General features: G+C 47.8%; 1 protein-coding gene across 1 annotated transcript in view; it reads right to left on the reverse strand.

The window, feature by feature from the left end:
• Window positions 1-677: 677 nt before the first annotated feature.
• Window positions 678-17,835, reverse strand: part of LOC119954548 (vasoactive intestinal polypeptide receptor-like) — a 284,628-nt gene continuing 267,470 nt past the window's right edge. The window contains exons 10-13 of the mRNA XM_038779875.1: window positions 15,477-15,568; window positions 14,205-14,334; window positions 12,661-12,702; window positions 678-1,408 (exon numbers count right to left, since the gene is read on the reverse strand). Coding sequence (XP_038635803.1) covers window positions 1,211-1,408; window positions 12,661-12,702; window positions 14,205-14,334; window positions 15,477-15,568 — 462 coding nt within the window. The 3' untranslated portion in view covers window positions 678-1,210. The remainder of the gene's footprint in view (window positions 1,409-12,660; window positions 12,703-14,204; window positions 14,335-15,476; window positions 15,569-17,835) is intronic.

Below are 17,835 nucleotides of genomic sequence, written 5' to 3' on the forward strand. Positions count from 1 at the left end.
CCTCCCACCCCTACCCAGGAACCACTCCACCCCTACCCGGGACCCACTCCTCTGCCGCCCTGGGCCCCATTCTTCCGCTTCCCCGGGCCCTATTCCTTCACTGCCTTGGCCCACACACTGCCTCCACCTGTGAAATGCCATTGATCAGCAATGCTCCTTCTTCAACACTGTTGGCCCTCATTCTCTATGGTTTTGCACAAGGAATTTCCATAGGAGAATAAACTAGAACTGATTCAGGTGTCTGAGCTACACACAGCCACAGGGACCCATCAGTCTCTGAGGAAACATTCACCGGTGAGAATGATGAATATAGTTTCCCGTCTGGATTGGGTTCTTTTTATTTTGTTTGGGTGATTTTGGTGGAACTCAATAATGGGACCATGACTGCAGAATATTTTGCATTGATATAACATTCTATCCAACTCCCCGAAACATCTGCCAGTACTTCACGCTCAATGAATGATTATGAAATCTAGAGTCAGATATAAAGAAGAAAGGCAGCACGGTGGCTCAGTGGTTAGCACTGCAGTTGCACGCGCCGAGGTCCCAGATTCTATCCCGGCTCTGGACCACTGTCCGTGTGGAGTTTGCACATTCTCCCCGTGTTTGCGTGGGTTTCGCCCTCACAATACAAAGATGTGCAGGGTAGGTGGATTGGCCAAACTAAATTGCCCCTTAATTGGAAAAATTAAATTGGTACCCTAAATTTATGTTCAAAAAAGATATAAAGAATGGCCTTTGTTTGAGAGATGGGAGAAAAAGGGGCATTATTAGGATTCATTTTCGAAATGGAAATCCAATGATGGTACGACATTCCCTTGTCTGCTATCAATCAGGGCTAACTATGTTCAGAGAAACCTCACACAAATTAGATGTTGGTCTACCTATATTGCTGACAGCTATTTATCGGTGCGTGTGAAGCTATATTATTTCCTCCAGTATTTCGAATTGCAATGAATATCGTTGAATAAAAATCCTGAATCATACAAATTACTCTTTGTTGAAGCATTGAAGAGCCGACTTTCTGACTGCAGACAGCTCGACGGTGTGGCTTTGTCCAGTGACCATACAGATGAGGGACAGCCACCATTTCTTGGCTCCAATGTCGATAAGCGAGACTACCTCCAGCCCCCAGCACTCAGATAATCGTCACTTCAAATGGAACATTCCAGTTACCTTCAGCGACAAACCCAACTGAACTTTTACCTCACTACACTTCTGCAAAGGTCAAATCAGCTGGGTCGTTGTTGGCAGCCGGGATTTGGGAGTTGTAGCAGGACACCATGGATAGCTGAGTGCCCTCTTTTGTGCTGTGACTCTCCATGGAAGGGGGGCAGTATCTCGAATCAGCTGTGAGGTACCATTGAGTACACCATCTCCGCCACTTGCGGCCTAGCTCCAGTTGCACCTGAACAACCAAACACAAAACATTCAGAAGAGGCTCCAACCAATTGCATTCCTCAACCATTTAATACATAAAACCTTCTATAATGTCAATCTTTCTGGTCAAATGAAAGGAAACAATTGTCTGATTTTTAATGTCCTATCTTGAGGAACATGGAGTTGATGTGTGGTGACCCGATGGGGGGATGGACTGTGCCTGATCCTTTGTTAAGAGCGGGAGGAGGTGGATCATAGAATTATAGAATCCCGAGGGTGCAAAAGGAGGCCAATTGGTCCATAGAGTCGGCACTGACCCTTCGAAAGAGCACTCTACACATGTTCACTCCCCCATCCACCCCGCCCTAACCCCATAACACAGCAACCTAACCTGCACACAGATACATAGAAGATAGGAGCAGGAGGAGGCCTTTTGGCCCTTCGAGCCTGTTCCACCATTCATCACAATCATGGCTGATCACCCAACTCAATAGCCTAATCCTGCTTTCGCGCCATAGCCTTTGATCCCATTCTCCGCAAGAGATATACCCAGCCGCCTCTTGAATATATTCAAAGTTTTAGCATCAACTGCTACCTGTGGTAATGAATTCCACAGGCTCGCCGCTCTTTGTGTGAAGAAGTGTCTCCTTATCTGTGTCCGAAATGGTTCACCCTGAATTCTCAGGTTGTGACCCCTGGTTTGGGGGCAAACACATCATTGGTAACATCTTCCCTGCATCTACCCTGTCTAGTCCTGTTAGAATTTTATAAGTCTCTATGAGATCACCCCTCATTCTTCTGAACCCCAGTGAGAACAATCCCAACCTAGTCAATCTCTCCTCATATGACAGTCCCGCCATCCCTGGAATCAGTCTGGTAAACCTTTGCTGCACTCCCTCGAGAGCAAGAACATCCTTCCTCAGAGAAGGAGGCCAAAACTGCACACAACACTCCAAGTGTGGCCTCATCAAGGCCCTGTACAATTGCAGCAACACATCCCTGCTTCTGTACTCGAAACCTCTCGCAATGAAGGCAACATACCATGAGCCTTCTTTACCTCCTGCTGCACCTGCAGGCTTATCTTCAGCGAATGGTGCACAAGGACACCCAGGTCTCGCTGCACCCTCCCCTCTCCCAATTTACAACCATTCAGGTAGTAATCTGCCTTCTTGTTTTTGCTTCCAAAATGAATAAACTCACACTTATCCAAATTATACTGCATCTGCCATTGGTTTGCCCACTCGCCCAACCTGTCCAGATCTTGCTGTAGGATCCCTGCATCCTCGTCACAATTCACCCTCCCACCTAATTTGGTATCATCTGTAAACTTTGAGATGTTACATTTTGTTCCCTCATCCAAATCATTAATATATATTGTGAGTAGCTGGGGTCCCAGCACCGATCCCTGTGGTACCCCACTGGTTACTGCCTGCCAATTTGAAAAGGACCCATTAATCCCTGCTCTTTGTTTCCTCTATGCCAACCATTTTCCTATCCACTTCAATATATTTCCCCCAATCCCATGCGGTTTAATTTTGCACAATAATCTCTTATGTGGGACTTTGTCAAATGCCTTCTGAAAGTCCAAATATACCACATCGACTGGCTCCTCCTTGTTGACTGTACTGGTTACCTCTTCAAAGAACTCTAACAGATTTGTAAAGCATGATTTTCCTTCATAGATCCATGCTGACTCTGACTGATCCTGCCACTGCTTTCTAAATGTTCCACGATAAAGTCCTTGATAATGGATTCAAGCATTTTCCCCATTACCGATGGTCCATAATTCCCTGCTTTCGCTCTACCTTCCTTTTTGAATATCGGAGTGACGTGAGCTACCCTCCAATCTGCAGGGACAGTTCCAGAGTCCATAGAATCCCGGAAGATGACCACCAATGCATCCATTATTTCCAGAGCCACCTCCTTAAGCACTCGGGATGCAGATTCTCAGGCACTGGGGATTTATCTGCCTTCAATCCCATCATTTTTCCCAGCACCATTTCTCTACTAATGCTGATCTCACTCAGTTCTTCCTTCTCACTCAACCTTTCATTCTCCAACATTTCTGGGATCTGATTTGTGTCCTCATTTGTGAAGACAGAACCAAAGTAAGTATAGGGGCTGTTTAGCACACTGGGCTAAATCGCTGGCTTTGAAAGCAGCCCAAGACAGGCCAGCAGCACGGTTCAATTCCTGTAACAGCTGTGCCGGAATGTGGCGACTAGGGGCTTTTCGCAGTAACTTCATTGAAGCCTACTCGTGACAATAAGCAATTTTCATTTTTAAAAAAATGTAATTGCTCAGCCATTTCTTTATTCCTTATTATGCAGTCCCCTGTTTCGGTCTGCAGAGGGCCTACATTTCTTTTTACCAAACTCTTTCTCTTCACTTTCAGCTGTAGAAACACTTAGGGCGGAATTCTCCGCAACGGCCGACGCAGTCGTGAAACCCGGAGTGTTTCACGACGGCGTCAGAGGCCGCTCCTCGCCCCCTATTCTTCCCCCCGGGGGGCTAGGAGCGGCGTTTCGTCAAACTCGGCCACCGGGCCTTGGCGCTGGCGTCAAGGCGGCGCACCGATAATGACGCGGCCGGCGGTGCCTTAGTGACATCAGCTGCGCATGCGCAGGTTGGCCGGCTCCAACCCGCGCATGCGCGGTTGCCGTCTTCCCCTCCGCTGCCTCGCAAGACGTGGCGGCTTGATCTTGCGGGGCGGCGGAGGGGAAAGAGTGTGTCTCTTGGAGAAACCGGCCCGACGATCGGTGGGCACCGATCGTGGGCAAGTCCCCTCCCGAGCACGGCCGTGGTGCTCGATCCCCACTCTGCCCCCCACAGGCCCCAAACTCACCTTTCGCACTATGTTCACGCCGGCTGCGACCAGGTGTTGTTGCTGCTGGCGTGAACAGGTCGGGAACGGCAGGCCGCTCGGCCCATCCGGGCCGGAGAATCGCGGGTCGCCGTGAAAAATGGTGGCCCGCGATTCTCTGAGCGGCGTGTCGCAAAACGCGACACTCCATTTTGGGGGGGGCGCTGGAGAATCGCGGGGAGTGCCAGAGCGGCCCTCCCGCGATTCTCCCACCCAGCCTGGGGAGCGGAGAATAGCGCCCTTAGTGTCAGTCTTTATGTTCTCTGCAAGCTTCCTTTCGTACTGTACTTTCCCTTTCTTAATCAATCCCTTCGTCCTTCTTTGCTGAATTCTAAACTGCTTCCAATTCTCAGAACTATTATTTTTCTTGGCCAATCTGTATGCTTCTTCCTTGGATTGGATCCTATTTCTAATTTCCTTTGTAAGCCGTGGATTGGCCCTCTTGCCCCCTTTGCTTTTGTGCCAGACAGGAATGAACAGTTGCTGTAGTTCCTCCATGCGTTCCTTGAATGTTTGCCATTGTCTATCCACTGTCTTGCCTTTAAGTAACTCTCCCCAATCTATCAAGGCCAACTCACGCCTCAGTTTCCTTTATTAAGATTCAGCACCCGAGTCTCCAAATCAACTACTTCACTCTCCATCTTGATAAAAAAATTCTATCATGTTATGGTCGCTCATCCCCAAGGGGTCTCGTACAGCCAGATTGGCAATAATTCCCTTCTCATTACACAGTACCAAGTCTATGATGGCCTGCTCTCTGGTGGGTTCCTCCACATATTGGTCAAGAAAGCCATTCTGTATACACTCCATGAATTCATCCTCTAAGGCATTGTGGCTAATTTGATTTGCCCAATCCATGTGAAGATTAAAATCACCCATGATCACTGATATTCTCTTATTACAAGCATCACTAATTTCTTGTTTAATGCCATTCCCAACCTCACCAGTGCAATTTGGGGGTCTATATATGGCATCCACTAATGTTTTTTGTCCCTTGGTATTTCTCAACTCTCCCCATACAGATTTCACATTGTCAGAGCTAATATCCTTTCTATTGTGTTAATTCCCTCTTTAACCAGCAGTCCCGCTCCACCACCTTTTCTCTTATGCCTGTCCTTCCTAAATCCTGAGAACCCTGGGACATTCAGTTCCCATCCCTGTTCACCCTGCAGCCATATCGCCGTAATCCCAATTATATCATACCCCTTTATATCTATCTGCGCGATTAGTTCATCCACTTTATTGCAAATGCTCCGTGCATTAAGGCACAGAGCCTTTAAGTTTGTCTTTTTCACAATGCTTGTCTCGCTCCCAATATTTTTCTCCACTGCCCTGTTTGAATTTTGTCCTTGGTTTCTCCGCCTATCACTTTTCTACCTTTTGCTTTTGTCCTTGCTCCCTCTTTCTCTGACTCCTTGAGTAGGTTCCCTGGCATTTTAGTTTAAACCCTCCCCAACTGCTCTAGCAAATAGCCCCCCTAGGATATCAGTTCCAGTCCTGCCCAGGTGTAACCTGTCGAGTTTGTACAGGTCCCACCTCCCCCAGAACCGGTCCCAATGCCCCAGGAAATTGAAACCCTCCCCCTGACACCACCTCTTCAGCCACGTATTCAGCCTATATATCCTGTCATTTCTACTCTGACTAGCACGTGGACATCTTTTGACTGTGGGAGGAAACCGGAGCTCCCAGGGGAAACCCATGTAGTCAAAGGGACAATGTGCAAACTTCACACAGACTACCCAAGGCTGAATTGAACTCGGGTCCTTGGCGCTGTGAAGCCACAGTGCTAACTACTGTGTCATCGTGCTGCCCTGTACTGGAATTGTCTCATCAGTAGTCCAGGACCTGGTTCTCTCCTGTTTGTGTACTGATTTTAAAGCAAGACTTCAATTTGGATTCAAAGCATCTTTTCTAAATATGAATTTAATCCTAATGCATTGCAATTCCCACCTCAGCATCATAGCTGGGTTGAAAAAGGGGATGGGTACAGGGAAATGCTTTCAATAAAATCTACTTATTGCCTTAGGCAGTAAGAGTTCCCACTTAAAACAGTGAATTTGCTTCTTCTAAAAATGATAGACTGCAAGATTCGAAAATTAGCCCAGTCCTCATTAGTGTCACTTTGAGGCACATTGAGAGAGGCACAGAACCAATCCTGTGAAAGAATTCTTCTGAAAACTTGCTGCCCATGATTCTCTGAAAATAACAATCGGGGGCAATTGTTTCCTGTGGTTTGTGATATTCCCCCACATAGCCACCTCAATGCAGGCAGGAGGATTATGGAGAATAAGAGATTTAAGCAGGTCATTAATGATAAGGCCTGTTAGATAAGCTCTCCGAAAGGAGCCAAAGGTGTGAGAATTCATGAGGAAGTTGTAGAAAGGTGATGATTGGGAGTGGAAGATAAAATCATATACTTTGATTCTGCTGTTGCTTCTGATCAATTGTTGCTATTCTCTTAGCACATACATGGGGAGGCAGTGGAGTAGTGGTATCATCACTGGGCCTGTAATCCAGAGACCCAGTGTAATGCTTTGGGGACCTAGGTTCAAATCCCACCAGGGCAGATGGTGGAATCTGTAGTTAAGAATAAAAGTCCAATTGTTGTAAAAAAAAAACATCTGGCTCACTTATGTTTGTGGACTATGATAATAAATGTATTTTTCGATGTTCTAAATGAATCAGTGTATGAAAGAACAACTAGTTATTTAATGTTGAAAATTTTTTGGGTAAACTAAACTATTGCTAACCAAACTGTGGATCTTTTAACCATGCTACCAACACCTTCTGTAACTCTGATTAAGACTGGCTCTGTCTGGATCAAGTGTCCTGTCCGGATCAAGTGTCCTGTTCCACTTGCAGGGTCAGAGGTTATATACACTTTTATATACACTGTTACTGCATATCATTACAATGTCCTTTAGGGAAGGAAATCTGCTATCCTTACCTTTTTTAAAAAAAATAATTTTTATTCAAGTTTTTCAATAACAAATTTTCTCCCCACAATTTAAAACAAACAAGGCGTGTTCCTACACCAACACAAGAAAAGAACTCACCCCCCAAAATAAATAATAACAAAAAACCAACAGCAATACAAGAAAGAAAAAAATAACAACATAGCAAACCCACCGCCGCAAAAACAAACCCCCTAACCATCTCCAAACCTCCCCCCCCCCAAGTTGCTGCTGAGACCGACCACTCTCTACCCCTTCGCCAGGAAGTCGAGAAAGGGCTGCCACTGCCGAAAGAACCCCTGTACCGACCCCCTCAGGGCAAACTTCATCCTCTCCAACTTGATGAACCCAGCCATGTCGTTGATCCAGGCCTCCGAACTCGGGGGGCCGCGTATCCCTCCACTGTAACAGAATCCTGCGCCGGGCTACTAGAGACGTAAAGGCCAGAATGCCGGCCTCTCTCGTCTCCTGCACTCCCGGCTCCGAAGCTACCCCAAAGATCGCGAGCCCCCAGCCCGGCTTGACCCTAGACCCGACCACTTCCAACAAAGACCCCCTTCCAAAACCTCTCCAAGGCCGGACAAGCCCAGAACATATGGGTGTGGTTCGCCGGGCCTCCCGAACACCTCCCGCACCTGTCTTCCCCTCCGAAGAACCGGCTCATCCTTGCCCCTGTCATGTGAGCCCTATGCAGCACCTTCTGCTGAATTAGGCTGAGCCGTGCGCAAGAGGAGGAGGAATTCACCCTCTCCAGCCGCGGAAACTCCGCCACCTGCCTCTTAACAAATGCCCTACCTGCATATACCTAAAAGCGTTCCCGGGGGGGGGGTTCCACTTCCCCACCAGCTCCTCCAGAGTCGCGAACTTCCCATCCAGGAAGAGGCCCCGAAACTGTCTGATACCTGCCCTGTGCCAACTCCCAAATCCCCCACCCGTTCCCCCTGGCGCAAAACGGTGATTGCCCCGTATCGCGGCCCAAACTGAGGCCTTCACTTCCCCCCTATGCCGCCACCACTGTCCCCAGATTTTAAGGGACGCAACCACCACCGGACCCGTAGAGTACTTTGCAGGGGGGAGTGTTAGCGGGGCCGTCACCAAAGCCTCCAGACTCGTGCCTGCACAGGACGCCACCTCCAATCTCTTCCATGCGTCACCCTCCTCTTCCATCACCCACCTGCGAATCATCGCCACGTTCGCCGCCCAATAATATCCACACAGGTTGGGCAGCGCCAGGCCCCCTACCTCCCTTCTTCGCTCCAAAAATACCCTCCTTACTCTCGGGGCCTTCCGCGCCCACACGAACACCAGAATCGACTTATTCACCCTTCTGAAAAAAGCCTTTGGGATCAATATGGGGAAGTACTGGAAAAGAAACAAAAACCGCGGGAGCACCGTCATTTTAATCGACTGGACCCTGCCCGCCAACGAAGGCGGTAGCGCGTCCCACCTCCTAAACTCCTCCTCCATCTGCCCCACCAGCCCCGAAAAACCAAGCCTATGCATGGCCCCCGGTCCTAGCCACCCGGACCCCAAGATACCTTAAGCTCCTCTCAGCCCTCCCCAACGGGAGCTCACCCATCTCCCCCTCCTGATCACCCGGGTGCAGGACAAACAGCTCACTTTTCCCCACATTGAGCTTACAGCCCGGAAAGTCCCCAAACTCCTCAAGTATCTTCAGCACCTCTGGCATCCCTTCAGCCGGATCCGCGACACACAACAGTAGATCATCTGCGTACAGCAACAACCGGTGCTCCCCCCGCACAATCCCCCCCCAACTCTTCGAGTCCCTCAGCGCCATGGCTAGGGGCCCAATCGCTAACGCGAAGAGCAGGGGAGACAAGGGGCACCCCTGCCTCACCCCCCTGGAAAGCCGAAAGTCCGCCGACCTCCTCCCATTCGCCACCACACTCGCCACCGGGGAGCCGCACAGCAACCTCACCCAGCTGATGAACCCCCCACCAAACCTAAACCTCCGCAACACCTCCCACAGGCAACTCCACTCCACCCCACCAAAAGCCCTCCCCGCATCCATGGACGCCACCACCTCTGACTCCCCAGCCACCAGCGCCATCATCATGACATTAAGGAGCCTCCGCACGTTGGCATTCAGTCGTCCCCCTCCCCCCCACAAACCCCGTTTGATCCTCATGAATCACCGTCGGGACCACATCCTCCACCCTCCTGGACAGCACCTTTGCCAACAACTTGACATCTAAGGAGCGAGATCGGCCTGCAAGACCCACACTGAAGGGGGTCCCCGTCCCGCCTCAGGAGCAAAGAGACAACTGCCCTGGACATCGTTGGGGGCAGAGCTCCCCCCTCCCTAGCCTCACTCAGGGTCCTCACAAGCAGAGGGCCCAGCAAATCTGAAAATTTCTTGTAAAATTCCACCGGGAACCCGTCAGGTCCCGGCGCTTTCCCTGTCTGCATACTTCCCAATGCCTCCACCAGCTTCTCCAACTCGACTGGGGCCCCCAAACCCTCCACCCGCTCGTCCCCCACTCCTGGGATCTCCAGCCCATCCAAAAAGCGGTCCATCCCACCTGCTTCCCTGGGGAGCACCGCCCGGTACAGCCCCTCGTAAAAGGATCTGAACACCCCATTGATGTCCTTTCCACCCCACACCAAGTTCCTTCCTGCATCCGTGCCTCCCCCAATTTCTCTAGCTGCCTCCCGCTTCCGGAGCTGGTGAGCCAACATCCGACCTGCCCTCTCCCCGCACTCACACACCGCCCCCCGCGCCCTCCTCCATCGTGCCTCCACCTCCCGGGTGGCCAAAATGTCAAATTCCGTTTGGAGATCGCGCCGCCTCCCCAAAAACCCCTCCCCCGGGGTGTCTGCATACCTCCTATCCACCCTTACCATTTCCTCCATCAGCGTCTCCCTCCCAGCCCTCTCCCCCCTCTCCCTGTGCGCCCAAATAGATATGCAGCAAGACCCGGACAAAACCAGGCTTTGGCTGCCAAGTGGCAAATTACATTTGCACCACACAAGTGCCATACAATGACCATCGCCAATAAGAGAGCATCCAACCATCATTTCTTGACATTAAATACTATTGCTGAATCCTCCATTATCAATGTCCTGGGGGGTTACCATTGACCAGAAACTGAACTGGCCTAGCCATTTAAATACTGTGGTTACAAGAGCAGGTTAGAGGCCTGAAATCCTGTGGCAAGTAACTCACCTCCTGACTTGCCAAAGCCTGCTCCATCTACAGGGCAGCAGTCAGGACTGTGATGGAATACTCTCCATTTGTCTGGATGAGTGCAGCTCCAACAACACAATAAGCTCAACACCATCAAGGACAAAGAAATCTACTTGATTGGCACCCGATCGACAAACATTCACTCCTTCCACCACCGATAGACAGTAGCCTCTACAGATGTGTGTACCATCTACAGATGCACTGCAGGAACTCACCAAGGTCCCACAGATGGTACCTTTCAAACCACGGCCTCTACCATCTAGAAGGACAAGGGCAGCAGATACTTGAGGACACCACCACCTGCAGGTTCCCCTCCAATCCATTCACCATCCTGACTTGGAAATATATCGCTGTTCCTTCTCTGTCATTGGGTCAAATTTAAGGAACTCCCTCCGCAACAGCATTCTGGCATACCCATACTGCGGCAGTTGAAGAAGGCAGCTCACCACCACCATCTCATGGGCAGATAGGGATAAATAGTGATAAATGCTGGCATAGCCAGTAATGCCCACATCCCATGAATAAATAGAAAAAAATTAGCTCCTCTAGCAACCATTCGAAATGACAACAAACATGCAACATGGTACAATCAACAGGTCAAATGATATGCTGAAAATAGTCAGTCTGGTCGGTTTCCTTCAGTGGGTTGGTCATGTACTCCAAGCATTTTCAACGTCGGGAGCGTGGCCCGCAGGTGGGTTGCAGGCGGATGTCGGGAGGGTCGCGGAGCCGTCTGTAGCGGCGCTCCCGATTGCGCAAATTTGCGCGCAACAACCGCAAAATGCGGCCGGTTTGCGCATGCATGCCCACTCAATGGTGCACATGCGCAGAGTTTTGCGTTGTTAAAAGCCGGCTGCAAAAGGTTTGGGGAGAATGATGTGATTGGTTGCTTTCTGAACTTTGATGCTGATGAAGTGGAAGTCTCTTATTCCCAAGAATGGTCAGGATCTGGGTGTCGCATTTAAGATTGGGAAAGACAGTGTCGCTGACAAAGCCTTATTTCCGCATATTCTGTGCCACAATTGTGCTGTGGAGCTTAACATTGGATAGCTGGAGACTCGAACACTGGAAGGCTTCACCTTCATCCAACAGGTTCCATTGGAGGAGCGTGTACGAGGGCCAAAAGGACCCAAAACCATTTCCTCCATTTTGTCAGCAGGAAACAAGGTAAGAGAAAATGGTGGATTGCGAAGGTCAGCCGGCGTGGGCCTCAAAGGTCAGCCGCGGTGGATCATAATGGTCAGCCCGCAAAGGTTGGCCCGCGTGGGTCGCGAAGGTCAGCCCGCACGGGTCGCAAAGGTCGGCCCTCGTGGGTTGCAAAGGTCGGCCCGCACGGGTCGGGAAGGTAGGCCGGTGGTAAAAATGGGTCCCCAGTTTGAAAAACACTGATGTATTCTGATACTGAATAGAAGTCAGGCACTTGCCTTTCAAATCAACACATCTTGGATTGCTCCTGTAGAAAGCTTTGGTCTGACTCAATCTGGAGTAGTCTGTACCGTTCTGAACATTGCAGCAGGGATAGTTTAGTGGAGCAGCCAAGAAAATAATAAATTATAAAGCAAGGTTAAAAAACAGTGGGATTTCTCAATTTGGAAAGACAAGACTTTGAGGTGGCTTTGTTGGCACTTTCAAGATTATGAATAGAGTTGGAAAAATTAGTTTAGGCAGTAGTTCCCTGTGACGAATGGCTTAAATTGTGGGAGGTAGGTTTAGAGAATCCCTACAGTGTAGAAGGAGGCCATTCAGCCCATCGAGTCTGCACCAACCTTTCAAAAGTGCGCCCTACTGAGGCCAAACCCCCGCCCCATCCCCGTAACCCCATAATCCTACCTAAACTTCTGGACATTAAGGGGAAATTTAACTTGGCCAAGCCAGCTAACATGCACATCTTTGGACTGTGGGAGGAAACTCGAGCACTTGGTGGAAACCCACACAGACACGGGGAGAGGGTGCAAACTCCATGAATCGAACCCAGGTTTCCTGGTGCTGTGACACCCGTCAAGAATCCAGATCTATCCGGGACAATGTGGTTCATGTGCCAGTGCGCTGAAGATGCCACCTTGGAGAGCTCACTTCGGTTGATGTAACAGCCAAAGGTGCTAACCAGACATCCTGTCAAATTGGACAAGTTCGCATTGGGCCAATATTTACCAAAACATCAATAGAGTGGGAAAAACTGAAGTTTGCAACCCAAAACGAGAGTACAATCAATGTAATGCCAACATCAATGTGCTGTAATATATGGCTGATCTTACCTCTCCATTCAAGAAACAGTAGAGTATTGCAACAATGAAACCCTGGGAACAGAGAAAATAAAGTCACATCTGCACAATCTCGTCATATACTCAGGCACGGCACGCAGCTGGAGTGAAGATGCACTGTGCATGGAATTGCTGATAGACTGATAGTGAGCCAATTACTCTGAGTACTTGGTGAACCAGTGGAGCATGAAATAGAAATGTAATTAACTAACCAATTTCCAAACATGGATTTTGAGCACGGTCAGACTTACTGATAAGGATCTCTGCACTGCATACATCCTGTAGAATAACAGTCCAGGTCCTCGTGTACCTTGCATCAGTTGACACAAAGTACAATTCCTGACAGAAACCATCTTTCTCCACTGCAGAGCACAGCCTGTATGAAGCTTCAGAAAGGCAGAACTTCCTGATATCCTTCCAATACCATATGCTGCTTCAATCAAAACACCACGAGCGAATGAGTAGTGTTTGTGTCAACACTCCATTGGCGCTATCCTGCTCAATTAAATTGGAAGCCAATCTTTATATTTAAAGAATGTGGCATCGGTGTGATGCATGTAGTCTTGCTGTCTTCTCAGAAGAGCAGATGAAAGTCACAGTCTATTTATTACTAAAACTGAATGTAGCGGATGCCAAACGTCCAAAACAAAATCAAACAGTGCTGAAAATGCTCATCAGGTCTGGCAGCATCTGGGGACAGGGAGACAGAGAGAGTTCCGCCGTGGGGGAGGCAATCACAATTTGAAATATTAACTGTTTCTCCCTCCTGAAGAGCTGCCAAACCTACAGAGTATTCACAGCATTTTATATTGTTATTTAAAATAGCAGATAGTGAGATATTGGCAGATATTCCAGGTTGATGTTGACAGCTCTCCCACCTCGACTTCACTCTTGTGTTGTAAAGTTTTAGTTTTCGCCCATTCCCAATTCCAGAAGATTCTTGCTCCACATCGTCGCAATGTGTGCCATTTTCCCAATTTCCACAGGATCTATCTTGTGGGGTCTGATACCAATGCAAAATGAGAGACAGCTTAATAGAATGAGACAGAGATCACGAGACTCATTTTATTCATTGCTGCTTGTATTCATAAACATCGGCACAGTTACCGGCTCAAACGGTAATCTTTTAGCCAATTGAAATCTATTGAAGATTTTGAGACTGAAATCAGTTTACTTTTATTAAGCGTGTGAAGGGACTACAGAGCAAAGATGGGTAAATGGAGTTGAAGTACAGATTAGCGATGACCTAAATGAACTGTAGAATAGGCTCAAGGGGCCGAATAGCCTATTTCTGCTTCCACAGCTGAAATTCTCCGGCTGTTCACGCCAGCGGGATCTTCCAGACATGCCAATGGCTTTCCCGGCGGCGGAGGGTGCATTCAAGGGAAAACCCCGATGTCGCGGGCCTCCTCCACCGCTGTGAAACTGCGCGGAGAATCATACCAAGACAGCTTTAACCAAAGTTACATTTATAATTAATTTCCATTCACATGCCCATAGAGAACCAACTGTCATCTAAGCGTGTCATGGTTACCCACCTGGAAGGATCCAAGAGCCAAATCAAACACCAGCCGGAAGTAAACATTCAGATGGTCAGGGACAAATGCAAAGACAATGTAGTTCACCCCAAATAATGGGATGAGAAGTAGAGTGGATTTGGCCAGTCTCCTTCAAATAAAGAAATGCAATGATTAATAGCAAATCGTTTTGGAGTGAAGATGAAATGATTTGATACAAATCATGTTCTTTAAACTGTTGCACTTGCTTAAGTGGGGAGGGAGCCTTCACTAGGTAGACAGGGGTTTCCTAATGCTTATTTGAAAATACGCGGGATTTAAGATGAAGATTTGAAGTCCCAGCAAAAACCTGCAACTTTGGATCTCCTCCCCGCCAACGACATTGACAGAAGAGGCCACCTTGGTCCTGGGACAGTTCCACTTATTTTACCAAAGGTCAGCCCAGGATCTGACCAGATGGTGGACCCCGGGAAAGGATCTGCCAGAAGGTGGTGGCCACCTGCCTTCTTGAACCGCTGCAGTCTTCAGGTGTAGGTACACCCACTGTGCAGTTAGGAAGGGAGTTCCAGGATTTTGTCCCAGCGACAGTGAAGAAGCAGTGATATATTTCCAAGTCAGGATGGTGATTGACGTGGAGGCGAATCTCCAGGTGATAAGGTTCCCAGGTATCTGCTGCTCTTGTTCTTCTAGATGGTAGTGGTCATGGGTTTGGAAGGTGCTGTCGAAGGAACCTTGGTGAGTTACTGCAGTGCATCTTGTAGATGGTTCACATGGCTGCCACTCTTCGTCGGTGGTGGAGGGTTTGAATGTTTGTAGAAGGAGGAGCAATCAAGTGGGCTACTTTGTCCTGGATGGTGTCAAGCTTCTTGAGTGTTATTGGAGCTGCACTCATCCAGGCAAGTGGAGAGTATTCCATTACACTCCTTGTAGATGGTGGACAGGCTTTGGCAAGTCAGGAGGTGAGTTACTCGCCTTGACCTGCCTGGTAGCCGCAGTATTAATGTGGCTCGTCCACGTCAGTTTCTGATCAATGGTAACCCCCAGGATGTTTTTTTTTTATTGGTGCAAAATCATGTAGTGTACTTGTGTTAAAGATAGAAATCCTTTCCCCCCACCCCATGTACTGTTTAAGGTCAGAAAGTGTTCAAAGTGTGAGCACCAAATGTTGAAAAGATTGGAAGAAAGGATTCATGTTCTGGAAACAATTACTAGCTGAGAGTCAATGGAAGGAGCACAAACTGAACCCTGAGGTCAGATGTGATATGGATTAGGGGACGCACTCACAGTACTTACAGGTATTGCCGATACTCGCTTCCTTTGCTGTCAGATGAATACACTTTCTGGATGAGAATCTGGATGATGGAGATGAACAGGATGAAGTTCACCTAATTGAAAAAGAGAATATTGCTGTTTAGAGGAATTCAGCATTTTGGCTTTATTCATTCAGGGGATGTGGGTGTTGCCAACATTGATTGGCCACCCCTAATTGCCCTTGAACTGAATGTATTTCAGAAGGCATTTTAAGAGTCAACCGCATTGCTGTGGAGTCACATGGAGGCCAGGTCGGGTAAAGACGGCAAATTTCCTTCCCTGAAGGACATCAATGAACCAGATTGGTTTGTACTCCAATCAACAATGTTTCATGGATATCATTAGACTTTTTAAAATTACAGATTTTATTTGAATCAAAATTTCACCATCTGCCGTGGTGGGACTTTAACCCAAGCAGCCAGTGCATTGTCTCTGGATTACAGGGACAGTGACAATACCACTACACCACTGCCTCTCTTCTGGGCTGTGGTAAAGCGTCTGTCATAATGTTTAACTGCAAAAACAAATGATTAGACTCTGCCTCAGGGTTTGTTTAGTTTTTGAACTTTCGACAGTTTCTATTTGAAAAGGATCTTTGCCAAACTTAGGCTAAAGAAGGGGGTAGTTGGATTGCCCCAGCATACAACTATCTTCGAGTACTACATGGGTAGCATGATGCTGTATAGTGTTCAGGCATGTTATAGAAACATATAAACATAGATAGTAGGAGCAGGAGGTGGCCATTCAGCCATTTGAGCCTGCTCCACCATTCATTATGATCATGGCTGATTATCCAACTCAATAACCTGATTCCGCCTTCCCCCATATCCTTTGATTCCCTTCGCCCAAGTGCTATATCGAACTGCTTCTTCAAAACATACAGGGTGCGATCCAATGGCCACACTGCGCCCGAAGAGCAGCTCACCATGGCACAACGTGGCCATGTACAAGGGCACCCAGTCTCGTTTTACATTCCCGTTAAAAGACCCGTTTATTCCTACTCTTTGCTTCCTGTCTGCCAACCAATTTTCTATCCCTCTCAATACACTATCCCAAATCCCATGTGCTTTAATTTAACAGGTAAATCTGTTATGTGGGACTTTGTCAAAAGCCTTCTGAGAGTCCAAATATACCACATCCACTGACTCCCTTTTGTCAACTCTATTAGTTACATCCTCAAAGAATTCCAGTAGATTTGTCAAGTATGATTTCCCTTTCAGAAATCCATGTTGACTCTGTCCAATCCACTGTTTTCTAAGTGTTCTGCTATAAAATCTTTGATAATGGATTCTGGAATTTTCCCCACTACTGATGTCAGGCTTACTGGTCTATAATTCCCTGTTTTCTCTCAACCTACCTTTTTAAATAGTGGGGTTACATTAGCAACCCTCCAATCTGTAGAAACTGTTCCAGAGTCTATAGAATCTTGGAAAATGACCAGCAATGAATCCACTATGACCAGACAACTTTCTTCAGTACTCTGGGATGTAGACCATCTGGCCCTGGGGATTTCTCAGCCTTCAATCCCAACAATTTCCCAATACCATTTCTCTATTAATGCTGATTTCCTTCAGTCCCTCCCTCTCACTAAACCCTGTTTCCCTGACATTTCTGGTATGCTATTTGTGTCCTTCGTTGTGAAGACAGAAGCAAAGTTTGTATATAGTTGCTCAGCCATTTCTTTGCTCCCCATTATAAACGGCTCACTGTTTCTGACTGTAAGAGACTTACATTTATCTTCACCAATCTTTTTCTCTTCACCAACTACAGAAACGTTTACAGTCAGTTTTATGTACCCCCATAGGTTTACTCTCATACTCTATTTTCTGGAGTGTGTCAGGGATAATTTCCTACAGCAAAATGTCCTGGATGCAACAAGGTGACAAGTAATTTGGATTGACTAATGAGTCAGATTTAATTAGTAACCTAATTGCGCTTAAACATTTATCAAATAGTGATCATAACATGATCGAGTTAAATATAATTAAAGTTAAATGTATCTTTGATAAACGACAGTCAGCATGGCTTTGGGAGGGGCAAGTCATGCCTCACAAGCCTCATTGAATTCTTTGAGAATGTGACGAGACACATTGATGAAGCTTGGGCAGTGGATGTGGTGTATATGGATTTCAGTAAGGCATTTGATAGGGTTCCCCATGGTAGGCTCATTCAGAAAGATAGGGGGCACGGGATACAGGGAAATTTGGCTGTCTGGATACAGAATTGGCTGGCTGAAAGAAGACACTGAGTGGTAGTGGATGGAAAGTATTCCACCTGGAGGTCCGTGTCCAGTGGTGTCCCACAGGGATCTATTCTGGGACCTCTGCTCTTTGTGGTTTTT

Source organism: Scyliorhinus canicula, chromosome 19, assembly GCF_902713615.1.
Source record: "Scyliorhinus canicula chromosome 19, sScyCan1.1, whole genome shotgun sequence".
NCBI classification, from domain to species: domain Eukaryota; kingdom Metazoa; phylum Chordata; class Chondrichthyes; order Carcharhiniformes; family Scyliorhinidae; genus Scyliorhinus; species Scyliorhinus canicula.